Raw genomic sequence first — 22,733 nt, forward strand, 5'->3', positions numbered from 1 at the left:
TCTGGCTCTTTTGTGGCATTGGCATTAAGATGCAGAGGGTCCCAGGTTCAAGCCCTGGTAGCAGCATCTCCAGTTAGGGTTGGGAAGGACCCCTGCCTGAAACCCTGGAGAGCTGCTGCCAGTCAGAGTTGACAACACTGAGCTAGATGGACCAAGGGTCAGACTCAGTATAAGCCAGCTTCCTATCTACCCATGGAATGCTCCCTCTGAACATGCAGGTTCCATCAGAACCCATCGCCTCTGAGATGCCTGTCCTCCCTTTCCACAGACGTCTCCTAGATTTTGCATGATTGTATTTGATGCCCAGTGTGTTTCCACTGAGGTTGGGCCAGCCCTCTCCCTCCCTCCCCCCTCTCCGACTCTCCCTTTCTTTTAACATCAGAATCTGGAATGCAGATGTAGACTGCCTCTGACCATGGAGGCTCCATTCTGGCCATAACTTGTGATAAACCTCCCCTCCACAGAACTCACCCCATTCAAACACACACGTGACTTCTTGCTGCAAAGAGTCAAGTTGGCTTTTGGGAGGGGCGCTGGGCATTTGGCCGTGGATCCGGAGCAGACGCTTTCGGAAGCACACTCCGTCTCCTTCTGGCACCGTTCCCCTTGGAGCTTGTGGACACATTCGCGGCTGCAGCAGAGTCCCTGGCTGGGACTAGAAAGGTGAAGAAAGACCCCAAAACACTCTCTATCAGGGCCGGGCAAACTTGGCCCTCCAGCTGTTGTTGAACTACAACTCCCATCATCCCCAGCGGCAGGGGATGATGGGAGTTGTAGTTCAACAACATAGGAACCTAGGATACTGACAGACTGGCAGCGGCTTCTCGAAGGTTGCAGGCGTCTCTCTCAGCCCTATCTTGGAGATGCTGCCAGGGAAGGAACTTGGAACGTAGATGAACTTGGAACCTCCAGCCCCTAAGGGGAATCTCTTCCAGTGCTCACACATCAAGTCTCCCTTTCATATGCAACCAGGGTGGACCCTGCTTAGCTAAGGGCACAAGTCATGCTGGCTACCACCAGAGCAGCTCTCTTCCTGTGGAGGGCCAACTAAGGTTGCCCAGCCCTGCTCTACATTAAGGCCGGCATTCAGAGATGGGCTTAAAACGCCTCCTAACTGGGCAAAGAGGTACCTTTCCCATTGGGGGGGCTCCCTTCAGTTTAGCAGTGGGAGAGCAACTGTCCCTGTCCAACCCCAGCACAGCATTCCTCCCAGTGGCTGTCGTTGCTGGTGCCTCCACTGTGAGTTTCTTTTTAGACTGTACGTCCTTCGGGGGCAGAGAATCATCTTCAAGCCCTCTTGAAGCACACAGTTTGGGAATCATCCTGCAAACTGGGCAAAGAGGCACCTTTCCCATTGGGGCTCTCTTCTATTTAGCAGGGGGAGAGTAACTGTCCCTATTCAGCCCAGCACAGCAGAGCTGTAAACTCTCTGGGGCAGGGAACTATCTTCAGGCCCTCTTGTATTCGGGAATCATCCCTCCTGACTGGGCCAAGAGGCACCTTTTCAACTGGAGGCTCTCTTCTATATAGCAGCATGGGGAGCAACTGTCCCTATTCAGCACAGCACAGCATCCATCTCAGTGGCTGTTTCTGGTTTCTCCCTTGTGTCTGTTTTTAAATTGCAAGCCCTTTGGGGCAAGGAACCACCAGCCACTCTTGGGTTTGGGAATGAGCCCTTCTAACTGGGTCAGAATCCCTTTTTCAAGTGGGGGCTTTCTCCTATTCAGCAGGGGGGGAGCAACTGTGCCTCTTCAGCCTAGCATCCCTCCCACTGGCTGTTGCTGGTGTCTCCCTACTGTCTCTTTTTAGATTGCAAACTCTTGGGGGCAAGGAACCATCTTTAGGCCCTCTTGCATTTGGTAATCCCTAACTGGGCAAAGAGGCACCTTCATCAAGTGGTGTTTCTCTTCTATTTTTCAGAGGGAGAACAACTGTCCCTCTGTCCCTAAACTGTCCCTATTCAGCCGAAGAAAGCATCCTCCCAGGGGCTGCTGCTGCTGCCTCCCTTCTATATCTTTTTAGATATGGGTGTTTTCTAGACACAAAAGCAAGGTTCCCTTCAGGATGCTGAATTCAGCTCCTAGAAACCAATGTCTCTCTCACACAGCATAAACACAGCACCAAGTCATGGATTTATATATCTATATGGCCCCCTGCTAACTGAACAAAGAGGCACCTCTTTAAAGTGGTGATTCTCTTTATTTAGGAGAGCAACTGGCCTTATGCATAAGCTGGTGCCTATCTTGTGTTTCTTTTTTTAGATTGTAAACCCTTTGGGGACACAAAGAGGAGATTATTGGATACACATACACATATGTGTGTGTGTGTATGTGTGTGCGTGCGCGTGTGTGTGTGCATGTATATATGTATATAGAGAGAGAGAGAGTTAATGAAATTAATATCAATAATCTATATTATATAGAGATATATAAAACTATTATATATATATGATTGTTAATTATATAAATATCAATGATTTTATACATCTATATCAAGTATATATATATGATAATGATATTAATATCAATAATCTTTATCTATATCAAACTATTATATATAATTGTTAATGATATTAATATCAATAATCTCAATATCAATAATAATCATAATTTAATACGGAGGAACACGATGCTGGGCATATACTCCCCCCAAATCAGGACTGCTCTCCAATTCTTCATATTTTATTTCCTCCTGCTCCTCTTGGGATTCTGCTTGCTGGTTTTATAGGATGCCCTTTCCAGTTCCCCTTCCAGAAAACATGCCACAAGTGCGATTCATTACCTGCACAGAGCTCCTGGTTTCAGCCGACACCGGATCCCCCTGGGCTCACCAGCGCCGTAGCAACAAGGATCTGTGTCCTCGCTACCGACGTCGCACTCCTCTCCAGGATCCACAATCTGGTTCCCACAAATGGGCCGGTCTGTTTCTGGAGGAAGCAGCCAAAGAAGAGGTTGCAGAGGTGAAGAGAGTGACGTCCACTCCAGAGACCGGGGCGGCCCTTTCATGGGGCAAGGTGAGGAGGTCACCTCAGGCGGCAGGTTTTTGGAGCGTCAGCAAGGCAGCAAAATGGCCACAATCAAAGCAGCCCTTGTGGCCTGATCTGAGCCTTGCACATTTTGCAAAAGAGCGCGTCTTCTCACATTCCTTGCAAAGCCTGCAAGAAGCGCGAGGACAAAAGAGGTAGCTTCCACAACCTGCCCTCCTCCACATGCCCTTTGCCACGTTCAAGCTTCCAAGGGCTGGTTTTGAAAGGGGGCTCCCCTATCCAAAGAGGCCATCAGAGCTTCATAGCAACACAGGCAGCTGTGTTAACCCAAAATGCCACATGGTCCCATTGTTTTTGCTTCAGAAACAAGTGGTGGCTCATCTCAGGATTGCCTGGGTAGAGTTGGGATCAATTTTAGCCCTCTTCAGACATTATGATGTGCCTGTGTTTAGGCTCCTGAACACATATACATGGGTTTTGTGTGTGTGTGAATGACTGTCCCTCCATTCATCCTAAAAGTGAGCTTGGATGGAGGCCCCGTGAAATGCAGGATACAGATAGGAAGTGGACTGCTGAACCACAATTCAATGTGTACACATGCATGCAGACCAGTTTACTGTACACAGATTATCCGAGTGTTGGACAGCATTCTCTCTAACAGGGTTTCCCAGATGTTGACTACAACTCCCATAATCCCAGCCAGAGGCCATTGCAGCTGGGGATGCTAGGAGTTGTAGTGAACAACATCAGAGAATCCCAGTTAGAGGGAACACTGGTGTTGGACATAATTTGCGAATAGGGCTTTTATTGTTCTGCAAAATGCCATAAAGAGGAAGAACAGAAGAAGAATACAGTTGGGAAATACACTTTCTTCATAAGCTTCTGGTCACAGAAACAAATAAAGATTGCCTAGGAGTCATGCACAGAGCAATGGCTGATCCTAACTGGGATTTTGCTTGATTCCTGTTTAGAATCATAGACTTTTAGAGTGGGAAGGGACCTGGGAGGTCTTCGTCCAACCCCCTGCTCAGCGCAGGGATCCCTGACAGATGGCTGCCCCTCCTCGAAAACCTCTAGTGAAGGAGAACCCACCACTGCAAGAGGCAGGCTGGCCCATTGGCGAATAGCTCTTACAGTCTGGAAATTCTTCCAAATGACTACTCTAAATCTCCTTCCTTGCCATTTCAACCCATGGGCTCCATCATTTGTTGTTCTGCCTTTTTAAAATGGCTGGGTTGAGTCGTTTCCGCCTGGGACAGTGTGGTCCTCTGCTTTTCAGTCTTGACTGTTGTTAGTCACTCGGCGAGGACATAGGAACATCAGAAGCTGCCATATACTGAGTCAGACCATTGGTCCATTTAGCTCAGTACTGTCTTCACAGACTGGCAGCGGCTTCTCCAAGGTTGCAGGCAGGAATCTCTCTCAGCCCTCTCTTGGAGAAGCCAGGGAGGGGACTTGGAACCTTCTGCCCGCAAGCAGGCAGGTATTCATCCCAGAGCGGACTCATCCCCTAAGGGAAAGATCTCACAGTGCTCACACATGTAGTCTCCCATTCAAATGAAAGCCAGGGCAGACCCTGCTTAGCAAAAGGGACAATTCATGTTTGCTACCACAAGACCAGCTCTGTAGTATAACAACTCCCATCGTTCCCAGGTACAATAAATTGCCTCTGGGGAAGATGGGAGTTGTACTTCATCAACATCTGGAGCACTATCCCTGGCTATTGGCCGTTGTGGCTGGGGATTATGGGAGTTGTAGTCCAAAAACAGCTGGGGGCCCAAAGTGGATCAGGCCTGCCCTAAGGGTGCTTAGCAAAGGTGCTTAGCAAATCAGGGTGCTTAGCAAAGGGGGCAATTCATGCTAGCTATCACCAGACCAGCTCTCCACCTGCGTTCAGTCACTGGGTCTTTAAATCTTACCTAAATTTATAATTAACACTGAGACAGCCACAATTCTTTTTTCTTTTAATATGTATCTTTAAATATTATTAACTCTATTATAATTAGATGATTTTTTTTTCTTTCCCTGTTTTTAATTCAAGTTTACTATTGAAATAGCTTTGAAATGTTGTCTCTAGGTACCCTTTTTCTCTCTTTGGTCCTTGTTCTTTTTCTTTTCTTTGTATGAGGGTCTTTCCCCTTAAACTTTATAGACACACTTTTATTAGTCTGTTATTCGTGCATTTTGAGATATGACGGCTAAGTATTGGCATTTGGTAATACCATTTGTCATTTGGAAAGTCTGGACTTAACTATGTTTTTATCTCAACTTTCTATTCAAATAAATAAATAAATAAATAAAATTAAATATTTTAGATGACATGATAAACAAGTCCATCAGCCGGCAAATAAATAAATAAATCTGTTTTGAATGCATAAAGAAAACCAGCCCTGAAGTTATTCTATATGTAGCTGCCTTTTACTGAGTCAGACCCTTGGTCCATCTAGTTCACTGCTGTCTACTCTGACTGGCAGCAGCTCTCCAGGGCTTCAGACATACCTTTCCCAGCACTGCCTGGAGATGCCACCAGGGACTGAACCCAAGACCTCCGTACAAGGCAGGTGTTCTACCACTAAGCTATGGATGTGCCTGCTTAATATAGGAAACTGTTTTCTATGGAGTCAGATCCCGGTCCACCCAGCTGAGCATTATCTACTCTGATGGGCAGTAGATCTCAGTGGTTTCAGACAGGCATCTTTCCCATCACCACCTAGAGATATCAGGGATTTGTGTGCTCTGCGGTGAGGCCCTTACCTTTGACACTACAAAACTAAAATGTCTCTTTGTTAATGTGCTGGTAAAAAGTTGAAAGGTGCATTCTGGAACAGTTGACAACAAGAAAGCAAGGGCGACTCACCCACGAAGCACAGATCTTTCTTCATTCTCAGGATTTTAGAAATAAAGGCTATGCTGCAGGGGGAGAATTTGTCATTGTTGAATTCCCACGTCTCCGAGGCATAGCCGAACATCAGGTACTTCCCGTAGGTGGTGTCAATGTGGACTTGGGAACACTCTTTGCTCTCGTCGTGCTGAAAAGGAAATGGTCCCGATAACATGAGAACCACTAGCCTGGGGAAGGAGGGGTTTAGTTGCTTTTGATGGAGAGTTTTCTCTCCACTGCAGCCACATTCAGAGGCTGCTGATGGAACTTAAACTGGAGGGAACAGTTCTGTTTTAGACTGGAAATACCCAGAAAGGCTGCCATTGTGTGTGAATAATTGTAGCCTTTTCTTGGCTGCATGCTCTGGATCCTATTGGAGCAACATCTGCCTTTCCTCTGAGCTCTCCAAGGTCCTGAAGAACCCAGAGATGTTGCTTCTCTGAAAACTGCCTTCTGGGCCTGTTGTCTGGTTCATGTAACCCTACCTTGCTGTCCACTCTGGAGCAACTCCTGCTGAAATTTAGTAGTGACTGAGCCTGTCTTAGCACCCATATTTGCATAAGTGAAGAAAATATGAATTTTAGATTGTTGGATGTGGGGTGGAGATCCTTTCCCCGTCACCAGCACAGTGGAACAAAGGAAGCTGCCTTATGCTGAGTCAGACCCTTGGTTTACCTAACTTATCAGTGTTGTCTACACTGACTGGCAGCAGCTCCTCAAGTTTCCAGGCAGGAGCTTTTCCCAGCCCTTCCTGGAGATGCTACCAAGAATTGGACCTTCTGCATGCAAAGCAGATGCTCCACCGCTGCTCTATGGCCCACTTCCCAAAAGGTCACACACTCACATAAGCACCCAGGCTGTGTCCAAGTTCATGGGCGAGCGTGAAGTGGATCATCCTAGGAGGTAGGAGCTGGCCATACTTCTGCAGCGTGATCAGACCCGTGTTCAGCGAGACCTCCTGGTTCCGGAAGACCTGGTGCTTGGAGCAAATTCCTCCTGTGTCACCTGTGACAAAAATGAAATGATGTCAACAAAGAAACTTTGAGAGCTGAACCCCACCCCCTTGGTATGTCTCTTAGTCAGAGAGGAGCAGTCTCTCCTCTCCTGCAGGGGTTGTATAATACATCACAAACCCAGTGGGACTCTGGAGGTGACATTGAGTGAGGAGGAAGAAAATCTCTAGGAACACAGGAAGCTGCCAAATACTGAGTCAGACCATTGGTCTATCTAGCTCAGTATTGTCTATACACAGACTGGCAGCAGCTTCTACAAGGTTGCAGGCAGGAATCTCTCTCAGCCCTATCTTGGAGATGCTGCCAGGGAGGGAACTTGGAACCTTCTGCTCTTCCCAGAGCGGCTCCATCCCCTGAGGGGAAGATCTTCCAGTGCTCACACTTCTAGTCTCCCATTCATATGCAACCAGGGCAGACCCTGCTTAGCTAAGGGGACAAGTCATGCTTGCTGCCACAAGACTAGCTCTCCTCTCCTAAACCATCACTAACCCGTAGTTCAGCTTGGAAGCACCCTTGTCAGGAACCTCAGAGATCAGCTGCTGATCAGATGAGGCAGTAGAGCCCTAGATGGACCAATGGTCTGACTCAGAACATATATGGGAGGAGGGCTGGTTTGGTGGCAGCAGGCATGGATTTTGCTAAGCAGGTTCCCCCTGCTTTGCATTTGAATGGGAGACTAGATGTGTGAGCTCTGTAAGATATTCCCCTTAGGGCAGGCCTGCTCAACTTTGGCCCCCCAGCTGTTTTTGGACTACATAGGAACATAGGAAGCTGCCGTATACTGAGTCAGACCATTGGTCCATCTCGCTCAGTATTGTCTTCACAGACTGGCAGCGGCTTCTCCAAGGTTGCAGGCAGGAATCTCTCTCAGCCCTATCTTGGAGATGCTGCCAGGAAGGGAACTTGAAACCTTCTGCTCTTCCTAGAGTGGCTCCATCCCCTAAGGGGAAGATCTTACAGTGCTCACACATCTAGTCTCCTATTCAAATACAAACCAGAGTGGACCCTGCTTAGCTAGGGGGACAAGTCATGCTTGCTACCACAAGACCAGCTCTCCCATAATCCCCAGGCATAGTGGCCGATAGCCAGGGATTATGGGAGTTGTAGGCCAACAGCTGCAGAAGGGCCGAAGTTGAGCAGGCCTGCCTTAGGGGAAGGGCCCGCTCTAGGAAGAGCATCTGCATGCTTGCATACAGAACATCTCAGGTTCTTTTCCTGGCAGTGTTACCCAGATAGCCTGTTTGGGGGCTCCCAGGAGCACCCTTACACTAGGTCCTATCCAAGATAGGGCTCAGAGAAAATTCTGCCTGCAACTTTGGAGAAGCCGCTGCCAGTCTGTGTAGACCAGGGTTTCTTACCCTTGGGCCCCAGATGTTGTTGTACTACAACTCCCATCATCCCCAGACATGGCCTTTGTGGCTGAGGAAGATGGGAGTTGTGGTCCTACAACATCTGGGGGCCTAAAGTTAAGAAACTCTGGTGTAGACAATACTGAGCTAGATGGACCGAAAGAAGGCACTTTCCTATGTCCCTATTATATTAATAGTTGTTATGGATTTTATACCTCACTTTCAACAACAACAGGAAAATTCTCAAAGTAGTTTACGGAACAAAAGGCATAAGAAGAGGATTCCATGTTTCACAATCTAAAAAGAGACAGAAGGGAGACAGCAGCAAGGGCCACTGCGAGGAACGCTGCGTTGGGCTGGAGAGGGACAGTTGCTCTCCCCACTTCTAAAGAGAAGAGAGTCCCCTCTAGAAAAGGTGCCTCTTGGCCCAGTTGCCAGGGGTGATTCTCAAACACAAGAGAGCCTCAAGATGGTTTCCTGCCCCAAGGTGCTTGCAGTCTAAGAAGAGACACAAGAGAGACCCCAGCCACAACCATTGGGAGGCAGGGGCATAACTATAATAAGGCAAGGGGAGACAGTTGTCTGGGGGCCCACTGCCTTGGGGGCCCCTCTAGAGGCAAGTCACATGACTGACTCCCCCAGCCGCGCACCTGCCCGGGCTTCCTTCACTTGTATTCATCCTCCAAAATTGATGACCTGGAGCTACCAAAACAGCATGTCTTTCTCTAGTACCATTAAATGACGTCCACAATTTACAAAACCTTTAAAAAATAATTTAGGATGATGTTCTATTGTGGCACATAGGAGATAGATATATATATAAATTTTACTATGCTTTTTGTTACCACTATTCCGCCTCATTTAAGATTTCTTTACTTTATGAGCTGAGCTTCAGTGTGGGGGGGGTGCATTTTAAAATCTTGTCTCTGGGCCCACTCCAACCTTGCTACGCCCCTGTTGGGAGGCGTACTTAGTTGGTCTGAATAGGGACAGTTGCTCTCCCTCTGCTAAACAGAAGAGAGCCCCCATTTGTAAAGATACCTCAATAGTAGGGGTGATTTTCCAACTAATACCCAAAGAGGGTCGGGAGATGGCTCCCTTTCCCAAAAAAGAACTTCCAGTGTGAAAAGAAACACAATGGGAGACTCTAGAAAAAGAGCCACTAGGGGGAGGCTGAAGAGGGACAGTTGCTCTCCCCCTAATGGAGACTTTGATGAAGCTTTTGACAAAGTTCCCCATTAAGGCTCTTGAGTAAGCTTAGCAGTCAAGGGATAAGGGGACAGGTTCGTGTGTGGATTGGTAATGGGTTGAAGAACAGGAAACAGAGGGTAGGATTAAATGGACAGTTTTCACAATGGAGGGAAGTAGGGAATGGGGTCCCCCAGGGATCGGTCCTAGGACCGGTGCTTTTTCACTTGTTCATAAATGATCTAGAAATTGGGGTAGGCAGCCAAGTGGCCAGATGTGGAGATGGCATCAAACTATTCAGGGTTGTGAAATCCAAAACAGATTGTGAGGAGCTCCAAAAGGATCTCTCCAGAGTCCAAATTGAGTGAGTAGGCAACATAATGTCAAATGCGGTTCAACGTAAGTGAGTGTAAAGCAATGCGTATTGGGGCAAAAAAAAACACCCCAAATTCTCATGATGGGGCAAAAAAAACCCCAACTTCATCATGACACTGATGGGGTCTGAATTGTCAGGGACTGACCAGGAGAGGGATCTTGAGGTCGTGGTGGACAGCTCGTTGAAAGTGTCGACTCAATGTGCGGCAGCTGTGAAAAAGGCCAATTCCATGCTAGGGATCATTAGGAAGGGGATTGAAAATAAAACGGCTAATATTCTAATGCCCTTATACAAAACTACGGTGCGACCACATTTGGAGACACAACTGCAAGCCCTTTGAAAGGATTATCATGTGACATTGAGTAGGGTTTCCTCCACCCCACGCTGCTAAATATTAGAGAGACACCCTCTTTGCCCATGGACGGAGAGAAGGTAGCCACACATCTGTGGATCTTTACAGGCCTCTGTTTACAAATTAATTCCTCACCAGGTAGCCCGTTGAAAGCAATCCCCAGGATGCCACTGTAATCCCTGTCAGTCAAGAGGAAAGCCAGGCAATAGCTGTTCCAGTTGGTTTTGGAGTGAAGCCAGAGAAGCATCTCCGGACTGATGAAAGACGACTCCATGGAGTCTGAGCGGCTCTCCTCTTCGATGATCTGCAAAACACGGATAGCGCAAAACTGGCTGATTAACGTCAACCCCCCTCAAAGGGCCTCAGGATGAGAAAGGCCATGTGAGCTAAGGGGAGAAGAGAGCTTAACAAAAGGAAGTTCAGCATTGCACTGACAACAGAAGGTCAGGCACTGAAGCATCCGAGGCATGATACGCCACCGGCTCATTTGGACGCCACCGGCTTGTTTGGTGGCGACTCAGGACCGGGCTTTCTCTGTGGCTGCCCTGGGGCTTTGGAATATGCTCCCTACTGAAATAAAAGCACCTCCTTCTCTGTTTGTTTTCAGGAAGAACCTCAAGATTCTCCTCTTTTCGCAGGCTTTTAATTAGAATTAATTTTAATAATTTTAAAAACTTCGTTTTAATAACTATTTTATTCTCTTGTTTTCATTGTCATGTATTTTCATCTGTAACTTTTAAATGTTTTAAATTTTGTACAACGCTTAGAGAGGTACATATCAGGCAGTATAGAAATATGATAAATAAATGAATGAATGAAATATAGATGCAACAGAACTTGGTGGAGGAGTCCCTCTGCTAGACAGAAGAGAACCCCTATTTGAAAATAGTAGGGGTGATTTTCCAACCAATACCCAAAGAGGGTTGGGAAATGGCTCCCTTTCCCTGAAAAGAGCTTCCAGCTCACCTGAGTTTACAGCACTTGGGATGCCTTGTGAAAGGTGGTATAAAAACTGAACAATAAAATAAATAAATTATAAATACAGGTGGAGGAATCACAGTTATGAATATTCCATGTTGTTTTTTAAACCCACCTTGCAAGTAGAACACTAGCACAACAGGAAGTGGTGTCCTAGAACCTGATATACTAAATGTTTGACATGCAGGGACTTTAAAAATACTTGGCACAGGGAAACATTCAAAAATGATATCCCCCACCTGACGACTGAAGTGGCACAGCTGAGGATGGGGCCGGTCTTGCGGTAGCGAGCATGAATTTCCCCCGTCGCTAAGCAGGGTTTTTCATGGTTTGCATTTGGATGGGTGACAGTGTCCCCTCTAAGGCGTGCGCACGTGCTCGTGTGCCACAAGTTTTTTTTTATGTCTGCTCAGTTAATTTTAGATCCCGCTCAGGTTGAATCAGGAAGGCCCCATTCTGAATGCATGTACACACACACTGCCTTGATACTGCCACCCAGAACAAAATTCATTCTGCACACAGATGAAAAAAATTGGAGAGAAGTCACAGGTCCAGTCCCTGAAGCATTTCCAGGTAGGGCTTGGGGAGAAAACCCTGCCGGAAGCCTTAGTGTCACTGCCAGTCAATGCAGACTCAACTTAAACCCTCCAGCTGTTTTTGGACTCCCATAATACCCAGCCACAGTGGCCAGGGATTATGGGAGTTGTAGGCCCACTTCTGCAAGAGGGCCAAAGTTGAGCAGCCCTGGTGTAAGCAATACTGAGCTAGATGGACCAACGGTCTGATTGGGTCTAAGCCAGCTTGCTGTGTTCCTAGGTGGGCCATAGAGCATCTGCTTAGCATGCATCTCCGGGTAAGGCTGAGAAACATTCCTGCCTTAACCCCTGGAGAGTGGCTGCCAGCCAGTGCAGACCATACTGGACTCGTTGGACCAAGGGTCTGACTCCACAGATGGCAGCTTTTTATGTTCCGTTTGACCACCTCAGGTCTTGACCACCTCATCATTCTACTGCATGCATAAGCCTTATGAAGAAGAAGGGAGGGACAGGCCTTTACCCAATCAGAAAGCTCCAGGGAGTCATCCCACCCCCAGGAGGTACTTCTCGGAGCGTACTGATTGGGTGGAGGTCCTTGGTGTCCGATTGGCTCCTGGCGCTATGAATGCAGGAGATGCAGCTCACCCAGCCCATGGCAAAGTCCTGTAGGGGCTATCCTGAGACCTCTTGATCCTCAAGGCCTTAGTGAGTGCAGCCAAAGCGGGAATGAAAAGGCCCACCATGGTGATTGGGACGGCTTGGCACTCCGGGATGCGGCAGCAGTCAAGCAGGGGGTTGGACTAGAGGACCTCCAAGGCCCCTCATAAGAACATAAGAACAGCCCTGCTGGATCAGGCACAAGGAAGCCCATCTAGTCCAGCATCCTGTTTCGCACAGTGGCCCAGCACATGCCACTGGAAGCCTACAGGCAGGAGTTGAGTGCATGCCCTCTCTCCTGCCGTTACTCCCCTGCAACTGGTACTCAGAGGCATCCTGCCTTTGAGGCTGGAGGTGGCCTATAACCCTCCGACTAGTAGCCGATGATAGACCTCTCCTCCATGAAGTAATCTAAAGCCCTCTTCAAGCCATCCAGGTTGTTGGCTGTCACCACATCTCGTGGCAGAGGATTCCACAAGTTGATTATGCATTGTGTGAAAAAATACTTCCGTTTGCTGGTCCTAAATTTCCCGGCAATCAATTTCATGTGACGTTAAGCTAACCGGCATGTAATTTCCCGGATTGCCTCTGGATCCCTTTTTGAAAATTGGTGTTACATTTGCCCTCCCCACTCTAACATTCTCGGGTTCTCCTACTTACGTTGATGGTCTTCACTTTGAAGTCGATATTCCTGATTCCATCAAATTCTGCCTGTTCATAAACGGCATTTACTGCTCTGACATAGCTGGCAATCTGGGGGTGGGGGGAGAGAACTCTGCTATCGTAAGCATTCTTTGACTTCAAATTGCATCAGTTACTTGGGCCCTCGGTCCTTTTGCAATCCCGTTCAGGGATGGGGCTTAGCTCAGTGGCAGAGCATCTGCTTGCATGCAGAAGGTTCCAGGTTCAGTCGCTGGCAGCATCTCCCAGTACATAAGAAGAGCCCTGCTGGATCAGGCCTCTCTAGTCCAGCATCCCATTTCCCACAGTGGCCCACCAGATGCCTCTGGGGAGCCCACAGCCAAGAGGTATGTGCATGCCCTCTCTCCTGCTGTTGCTCCCCTGCAACTGGGATTGGGAGGCATCTTGCCTCTGGGGCTGGAGGTGGCCTATAGCCACCAGACTAGTAGCCACTGATAGACCTGTCCACTGTGAATTTGTCTAAACCGCTTTTAAGCTAGTGGCCATCACGACATCCTGTGGCAGTGAATTCCATAGGTTAATTATGTGTTGTGTGAAATAGTACCTCCGTTTGCTAGTCCTAAATTTCCTGGCCAACAATTTCATGGGATGACCCCTGGTTCTAGTGTTATGTGAGATGAGAGGGAGAAGAATTTCTCTCTCTCCACTTTCTCCACACCATGCATGGTTTTATAGACCTCTATCATGTCTCCCCGCAGTCATCTTTTTTCTAAACTAAATGGCCCCAGGTGTTGTCGCCTTGCCTCATAAGGTGCTCTAGGCCCCTGATCATCTTGGTTGCCCTCTTCTGCACCTTTCCCAGTTCTACAATGTCCTTCTTAAGATACGGTGACCAGAACTGTACACGGTACTCCAAATATGGCTGCACCATAGATTTGTATAAGGGCATGATAATATGAGCATTTTTATTTTCAACCCACTTCCAAGTCGGACTGGTAAAGACCCTTGTCCGAAACCCCTGAGAGATGCCGCAAGTCAGTGCTGACAAACCTAAGCTAGATGGACTCAGCAGAAGTCCGGGACCGATGTACCTCTCTCCCTCAAGCACTTTTTAAGGTCTCCTCAACTGATCATTAATTGTTGAGGAAAACCAATAGCAGTCTGTTTTAACCGCCAGAGTTTTAAAGCATAACACACATAGCAAGGGCGGAACCACCATTGTGCAAACGGGTTCAAAGAACCCGGGTCACCAATGGGAAAGCCCGCAGGGGTGTGTGACTCAAGCTCCAGAGAGTCCTGAGCCAGTTTTCCCTCACCAGGGTTCTGAAGAAACCCAAGCGAACCCTCTCCAGTCCATTTAAGGCAGTGTTTGTTACCTGACAGCCTTTATTTCCCTTTCTCTCCCTCCAGTGAGTCACTAGAGTGGCTGCCGGGCGCCACCAGACACAGGCTGCTGTTTGGCTGGCTCCACGCCTGACACTAAGGAATAAGCCAGGATTAAGGCACTAGTCCTCAAGGTTGCAGTTTGCAAGCAAAAAGGGGTGCATTCAAATATATGATCCACTATATTATCATTCCCACCTGCAAATTAAAGGGGCACAGACCAGAAAGGACTTTATTACCGACAATTGTTTTTTAAGTGAGGCCCCAACTCCCCAACCACTCTGGATTCTTTGGATAGGTTCCCTTACCTGGGCGATCACAGCTTCTATGGAGCCAAACCTTTTGAAGAAAAGATAATCTGCTTCAAGGTGGAGGAGGCAAGAGGTCTTTGAATAATCCAAGCTTCTCTTCTGCCTTCGCAAGTTGTTACTCTTTGGAGAACGGAGGAACAGGAGAGAGAAGGGGAGTGGGGATGTGCAAACCAGTTTGATGTTGAACCGGTTCAACAGTTTGGGGTCGAGCCGAACCACCCCTGGTTTGGCTCAACCCCGGACCGAAGCACACACACCTGGCCATTTGAGGGGTTCATGAGTGGTTTTTTTTAATTTTAAAAAATTTGTTTAAGTACTTACCCCCTCCGGGGTGGGGGGGCTTCTCTGAGGCCATGGGGCAGGTCCGCAGAGGTTCCTCCCCACCAACGGCCTCCATTTTACCAGAAACCACGCAGTTCAGGTGTTCTTCGGCCCATTCCAGCCCTTTCCCCTGTCACGGTGGCCATTTTTGAGGCCGCTGAGCATGTGCTATGGGCCCCTGCGTGGGCCCCACACTTTCTCTGTTTTTTCAGTGCTGCTTTCAGCATGACTGCCTTGATCTGGATCCTGCCCAGAGCTAAGAAACATGGGTGTTGGTCCTCTATCGCAGGGGTGGCTAACCAGAGGCTCCCCAGCTGTTGGACTACAACTCCCATCACCCCCTGCTACAACTTACTGTAGTTGCATAGGTGATGGGAGTTGTAGTCAGACAGCAGTGGAAGAGCAAACAGAAGCCTGCTGGCTGGGCCGCTCCTCCCCACACCAACAGGCCACAAACCTCAGCATTCCCACTGCTACACTGTCTCAGGTGACCCGCTTACCCGAGCAGTGATACCACCCCAAAGTTTGCAACGCCCTCTGGATTCTGCTTTCCTTGGAAGGGGAGTCCCTGCAGACTGGCAGTGTCTCTGCAATAAATTGCACAGCCTCATAGGAACAGAGGCAGCTGCCATATACTGAGTCAGACCCTTGGTCTATCTAGCTCAGTATTGTCTTCACAGACTGGCAGCGGCTTCTCCAAGGCTGCAGGCAGGAATTGCTCTTAGTCCTATCTTGGAGAAGCTGCCAGGGAAGGAACCTGGAACCTTCTCATGTTCCCAGAGCAGCTCCATCCCCTGAGGGGGATATCTGACAGTGCTCACACTTGTAGTCTCCCATTCATATTGCAACCAGGGTGGACCTTGCTTAGCTAAGGGGACAAGTCATGCTTGCTACCACAAGACCAGCTGTCATTCAGACCTCCAGGTGGGCTTTCTAGTGTCACCTGGAGGCTGACACCGACTCCGGGGTTCTCCAGGCCAATCGTGGTGGGTTGGCAACCCTCAAAGTGACTCCTCACCTCCACTGCGAGTTCCCGCTGGGCATCCTGCAGGCGTCGGTGCATTCCCGCAGCCAGAGACGCCGATTCGGGATTTCCCCAAAGCTCATAGTCTGCAATCACAAACAGAAATTAGCCATGGTACTGCAGTATCGATGGGGAAATGGCCATGCTATATCAGGGCATACCTTTATGCAGGGACGCTCTTACCCCTGGACTTTGAGGCCGAAGTCCAGGGCCTCCACACCCCCTGGGGGTCCCCAAATCGTCTTTAGTCTGTCCTGGGTGGTGTGGTTTGTGCCCTCAAGAACCTACGTGTTGAAAAATGATGCTTAACTTGCAGCGGGGGGAGGGTTGCCATCATCTGGCTTTCAAAACCCAGGTGCCTAATTTGCATATTATGTAAATTGGCTTGACAATGATTTTTGAGCAGAATAGTGACCGCACGTTTTGCTCCCTAACTCCGCTTCTACAAGGGCTAGAGCTTAGCTTAGCTTTCCCCCGCTTTTTAAATGAAAGTTGAGATCCGGGCAAATCAGGGTGAGATGCTTAAAAATTGGGTGAAACCCAGAATTTGGGGGGGCATGGCAACCCTAATTGTGGGGTGGAGGGCTCCAGGGCCTTTAAGTCCAGGCTCCAAAATTACCTAGGCACACCTCTGCCTTTGTGGGGTTCTTTTGGGAATGGGACAGGATTCATGCCGCTAACTGGGCAAAGGGGCATCTTTTAAAGTGATGGGTCTCTTGAATTTGGCAGCAAGAGAGCCACTGTCCCTGTTCAGCCCAGCAGAGGATGTCCCCCAGTGGCTGTTGCTGATGATGCCTCCCTCCTGGATTTCTTTTTGGATTCCGAGTCCTTTTGGGACAGGGAACCCTCTTCGGGTCCTCTTGTGACACGCAGTTTGGAAACCAGCCCTGCGTAACTGGGCCAAGAGACACTTTTTCCAAAGGACGGTGTCACAAGAACATAAGAAGAGCCCAGCTGGATCAGGCACAAGGCCTGTCTAGTCCAGCATCCTGTTTCACACAGTGGCCCACCGGATGCCTCTGGGAAGCCCACAGGCAGGAGTTGAAAGGGGCATGCCATCTCTCCTGCTGTTGCTCCCCTGCAACGGGTACTCAGAGGCATCTTGCCTCTGAGGCTGGAGGTGGCCATAAAGACTAGTCACCATTGATACTGTTTCTATTCCACCCAGCACAGCATCCTTCTCAGTGGCGGCTGTTGGGATCTTCTCCTCTCTCTCTCTCTCTCCTCTCTCTCTCTCCCCCTCCCTCCCTCTCCACCCCCCACACCTACTTCACAAAGGGACACCCCTCAATGGAGGCGATCTTCTCCTTCATCACCTAAGTCACTTTCGTGGTGGATGAGCAATTGGTCTGGCGAACTCTGGTTCCCGAGCGGCGTCCCAGCGGATTCAATGTAGTAGGTGCCGTTCCGTGTCTGGATGAAGCCCTCAAAAAGGCCGTCGATGATGGACCCATGGCAGGAAGAACCAGCCTCTCCTGTTTCAGGACCACACAGATAATAGTGTCTGTGAGAGACAGCGTGGTGGAGTGGTTAGAGTGCTGGACTAGGAGCGGGGAGACCCGAGTTCAAATCCCCATTCAGCCATGAGACTAGCTGGGTGACTCTGGGCCAGTCACTTCTCTCTCAGCCTAACCTACTTCACAGGGTTGTTGGGTGGAGAAACTTAAGTATGTAGTACACCACTCTGGGCTCCTTGGAGGAAGAGTGGGATATAAATGTAATAATAATAATAGTGTCGGAAGCCAGCGTACTAGAAAGGTCAGCATCCAGTCTCATGGCACGTTGCAGTCTGCAAGCTGCATATATTAGCAACTTACCTATGTCCATATATTTGGCATAGGGACATAGGAAGCTTCCTTCTACCGAGTCAGACCCTTGGTCCATCTAGCTCAGTATTGTCTACACAGACTGGCAGCAGCTGCTCCAAGCTTGCAGGGCAGGAGTCTCTCCCAGTCCTATCTTGGAGATGCCAGGGAGGGAATCTAGGGCCTTCTGGATGCAAGCATGCAGGTGCTCTTAACGGAGCGGCCTTATCCCCCAAGGGGAATATCTGATCATGATCACACATGTAGTCCCCCATTCAATTGCAAACCAGGGCAGACCCTGCTTAGCAAAGGGGCAATTCATGCTTACTACCACAAAACTGTACCACCTTAAGTGGCACAGCGGGGAAATGCTTGACTAACAAGCAGAAGGTTGCCAGTTCGAATCCCCGCTGGTATGTTCCCCAGACTATTGGAAACACCTATAATGGGCAGCAGCAATATAGGAAGATGCTGAAAGGCACAATCTCATACTGTGCGGGAGGAGGCAATAGTAAACCCCTCCTGTATTCTACCAGAGACAACCACAGTGCTCTGTGGTTGCCAGGAGTCAAAATTGACTTGACAGCACACTTTACTTACCACAAGCCCAGCTCTCCTCCCATATAATTTATTCTGCTCCCACTAATCACAAATTCCACTTCACCCAGACCTTGCACACTGAATTAAGGACTAGAAACTATGCTTTGTTTTTTCAAAAAGAAAGCTTTCAGAATACAAAGCCATGAGCCATTTTTTAGATGGGCGGTATAGAAATTGAATGAATGAAATGAATGAAAGTTCTGAATTCTGAATTTCCAGAATACCAGGTACTGAATTCCATGCTGGGAGACAGAAAAGGAGAAGCTTATCTTGTGCTAGCCCAACCGAGACTGTTCCCTGTTCTTGTGCATGCGCAAAGATTGAGCACTGTGGTCTCACTGGCTTATTTCTGGCGCTATCGCAGTTGTGCTAATGCAAACACTGCTCAACAGTGCAATCTCCCGGAGTGGCAGAATGTTCTCGTGCATGAATGCTGCGCGACCACAACGTCCTTTCACAACTGTGACATTGTGAAACATGCCAGCCATTATTAATAACAAAATTAATAATAATATTTATTAATATAATTAATGTTAATATTTATTAATATAGTCAATAATATTTGCAACGCTATTAATAGCAATAGTAATAGCCCTGCTTTGACAATGTTGACATCTGCCTCTTCCCTCTTTGGGAAGCTAGTTTCTCTCCAAACCCATTTTACAGTTTGTTTCACCTTCCAGGTCTCCGGAGTAAACGAAAGAGACATCCGTGGGCCCCAAGGCCCCCTTTCTGGTGATCTCAAAGCCCCTTGCAAAAACTGTCGGGTCCCTCCGTAGTCTCAGCCTGAAGGTCCTGAAAGATGGTGACATTGCCAAGTTAACTTATGGAACTCCTTGCCACAAGGTGTGCCAATGTCTGCTAGTGCAACTGATATCTTTAGTTTTAAAGGACAGAACTTTCTAACCGTGGTGATTAGGAACAAAAGCCAAAAATCGAGACTCCTTGTACAGAGGCAGTGTACCTCTGCATACCAAGGTGCAGGGACAGACAGCAAGAGATGGCTGCCTCCGTTCTGGAGGCTCAGGAGCTTCTCAGAAGCACCTGTCTGGCTAAGAGACCACTGAACTGGGTCTGCTGGTGAGACCCCTGTGTGCTGCAAAGGATTCTAAGCGGAGGGGTACATATTCAGATCACATGGAGTTGTAACCTCTGTGTGAACAGAGGGTGTGCCTTGGAACTCTGGTGGTCTATCACAGGGAAAGATCAGCAGGGATGGGCCAAGAATCTTTCAGGAAAGCATTTACAGAATACCCTCCCCAGCGAGGATTGCCTGGCTTCATCACCTTGTTCTTTTAGATGCCAGGTAAAGACCTTTTTGTTCACCCAGACCTTTTAAATCCTGGTTTTCAGATTTGATCTGATTTCTAACGAATTTGAAAATAAGTTTTTACGCTGCTTTGTATTGTATTTTGTATTTTCTTGTCACTTTCTTGTCTGCTATGATGTAATGTGTGATGTGTTTTTATTGTATGTTTTAATCCTTTGTTATGAGCCGCCCAGAGAACAATTTGTTATGGGGTGGCTAACAAAGTTTATTATTTATGTATTTATTTATTTGTTTGTTTGTTTGTTTGTTTATTATTAGCCACCTAATGGTGCAACGGGGAAATGACTTGATTAGCAAGCCAGAGGTTGCTGGTTCGAATCCCCACTGGTATCTTTCCCAGACTATGGGAAACACCTATATCGGGCAGCAGCGATATAGGAAGATGCTGAAAGGCACCATCTTCTACTGCGTGGGAGGAGGCAATGGTCAACCTCTCCTGTATACAACCAAAATAAAACCACAGGGCTCTGTGGTCGCTAGGAGTCGACACTGACTTGACGGCACATTTTACCTTTAATTATTAATTATTAATTATTATTAGTCTACCGCTATTGATCTTCCCAAATGAGGAACCCCAGGGAGAGTCTCTGAAAACCCCTCCTTCAGAGAAAATGAGGGACAACGCCCAGGATAATGCACAATACCACATGGGATTTATACAGACACTCTACCTGTCCCTATTAACCAGGGACATCTGCCGTTTTCGGACTACCTCATACAGAGTCAGGCCCTTGGCCCAACAAGTTCAGCAGTGTCTACTCTGACTGGCAGCAGCTCTCTATCCAGACTGAGTGTTAGACTGGGGTCTTCCCCCAGCTCTACCTGGAGAAGCCGGCGACCGAATGTGTGACCTTCTGCATGCAAAGCAGATATTCTACCACTGGGCTATGACCCCCATCTCCAAGGAAGCTGGCTGCCTTATACGGAGTCAGACCCTTAATCCATCTAGCCAGGCACTATCTACTCTGACTGGCAGTATTTCTCCAGGGTTTCAGACAGAGGTCTTTCCCATTCCCACATGGAGAAGCCAGGAATTCAACCTGGGACTTCTTCACCACTGAGCCACACTCCCTCCTCAGCAGATTTCAAGATCTTTCTATTGCAGGGAGGAAATGACCTAAGAGTAGAGCCTTTATTTTATTTTAATTCCATTTATATCCCGCTCTTCCCGAAAGGCTCAGAGTGGCTTACAGCACTCTCTGGAATTAATAATCCTGTCCCAAATTAGATAAGTGGGATGTGAGGAACAAACACGTCCTTATTTTCGTCTCTGAAATATTGGCACATATTGGTGCAAAGAAGGAGGACACTCCTTACAGCTGTGGGTAAGACTGTGTTCCCTTCTCTTTATTTCCAGATGTGGGGGTCTGTAGAATCCAGAGGAAGGAGTGGTGGTGTGCAAGGACAAGACAGTGGAGTGGGATCAGGAATATTAGTAGTTTAATGAAATTGATATTACTGGCTGGGCCGGGCGCAGAACATCTGTGCCTCTGGCCGGCCGGCCCACCCACCGCCGCTGCTCCCTGCCAGCATGCCCAGCTTTCTTGCTGGCTGACTGGCCAGCCGGCCGCCCCGCCCCCAGCTTCTCATCTCCCCCCCCCCACTTTCTGGCGAGCTGGCTGACTTCCTCTCCCCCACACCCCCAGAAAGCCGGCCCGCCACCTCCTCCTCCCAGCGGGCAGCCAGGCCAGCCCGGCCCACCACCGCCTCCTCCAGCCAACCGGCAGCCAGCCCAGCCCACCGACTCCATCATTGTCTCCCATCCCCATGGCTATCCCCTAGGCAGCTGCTTTCGCAAGAGCTGCCACACATGAGATTCGTGACAGGTATGTTTAGGAGAATTAAATATAGAAATGTACAGAGTGGCAAGTACAGTCTGCCTTCAGGGCTCTTGCTGCTGGTGTTTGTTAGCCCTGCCTCTACTCCAGGACTGGAATAGGAACATAGGAAGCTGCCATATACTGAGTCAGACCATTGGCCTATCTAGCTCAGTACTGTCTTCACAGACTGGCAGCGACTTCTCCAAGGTTGCAGGCAGGAGTCTCTCTCAGCCCTGTGTTTGAGAAGATACTAGGGAGGGAACTTGGAACCTTCTGCTCTTCCCAGAGCGGCTCCATCCCCTGAGGGGAATCTCTTCCAGTGCTCACACTTCTAGTCTCCCAACCAGCAACCAGGGTGGACCCTGCTTAGCTAATGCTTGCGACCACAAGCCCAGCTCTCCTACAAGTAACTAAAGCCCCATTCAAAAGCTGGCCTGGATCAAAGAATAGATTAACCCAAAACACCACAGGGTCCAGAACTAGAAGCATCACCCTACCTCTGGTATGCCTGGAACTCAAGTAGAACCAGCTTTCCTTCTTCCTTTGCCTCCTGGTGCATCCTGTCCAAAGCTGCTCTGTCGTACGAAAGTCTCTCATAGTGCTTTATAAAAGCTCTTTGGTGCCTGGCCCCGTCCACTTAAAAGGAGAAGAAGAGGAAATGCACACGCTGACTTAACAGGAGAACCTGCAGATGAAATTTCCACTGGACCATTCTCACTTCAATATGCAAACTTCCACCATGCCCCAATCAGCCCGACCCAGAGCTTTTAAAAAAGATATTTCAAAAAGAACCCAAAACAATGTTATCCAACTGGAAAACACCTATATTTAATTTAATTTGTTTGTTTGTTTTATCATATTTCTATGCTGCCTGGTATAGAAATCTCCATGTAGTGTACAAGTTAAAACACAGGATAAAAACAATATAAAAAATTAAAAATGCATAAAACAGATAAACTCAATCTCAGTACGTCAAAAACATATTACAATTTATATGAAATATATAGATTATCTATATATTTAATTTTCCTAGAAATACCCTTCCCATGTGTGGCAGCTCTCGTGAGAGTTTGCAAGCAGCTGCAGATAGGATAGCAACGGGTACAGGGGAGAAAATAGGGATGCTGGCTGGTAGCCTCAGGAGGCAGTGGCAGTCTGGCAAGAGGCGGTGGCGGCCCGCC

At 48.3% G+C, this 22,733-nt stretch overlaps 1 protein-coding gene across 1 annotated transcript in view; it reads right to left on the minus strand.

Annotated features, from left to right (window-relative positions):
• The window catches only part of LOC128343475 (disintegrin and metalloproteinase domain-containing protein 10-like), a 30,764-nt gene that overhangs the window by 6,264 nt on the left and 1,767 nt on the right, over nucleotides 1-22,733 (minus strand). Inside the window, exons 2-12 of the mRNA XM_053292605.1 lie at nucleotides 22,050-22,188; nucleotides 19,079-19,197; nucleotides 17,314-17,472; nucleotides 15,992-16,083; nucleotides 14,650-14,772; nucleotides 12,977-13,069; nucleotides 10,281-10,449; nucleotides 6,712-6,872; nucleotides 5,844-6,015; nucleotides 2,782-2,926; nucleotides 472-655 (exon numbers count right to left, since the gene is read on the minus strand). Of these exons, the coding sequence (XP_053148580.1) occupies nucleotides 472-655; nucleotides 2,782-2,926; nucleotides 5,844-6,015; nucleotides 6,712-6,872; nucleotides 10,281-10,449; nucleotides 12,977-13,069; nucleotides 14,650-14,772; nucleotides 15,992-16,083; nucleotides 17,314-17,472; nucleotides 19,079-19,197; nucleotides 22,050-22,111 (1,479 nt within the window). The 5' untranslated portion in view covers nucleotides 22,112-22,188. The remainder of the gene's footprint in view (nucleotides 1-471; nucleotides 656-2,781; nucleotides 2,927-5,843; nucleotides 6,016-6,711; nucleotides 6,873-10,280; nucleotides 10,450-12,976; nucleotides 13,070-14,649; nucleotides 14,773-15,991; nucleotides 16,084-17,313; nucleotides 17,473-19,078; nucleotides 19,198-22,049; nucleotides 22,189-22,733) is intronic.

This window comes from Hemicordylus capensis, chromosome 2 (genome assembly GCF_027244095.1).
Source record: "Hemicordylus capensis ecotype Gifberg chromosome 2, rHemCap1.1.pri, whole genome shotgun sequence".
NCBI lineage: Eukaryota > Metazoa > Chordata > Lepidosauria > Squamata > Cordylidae > Hemicordylus > Hemicordylus capensis.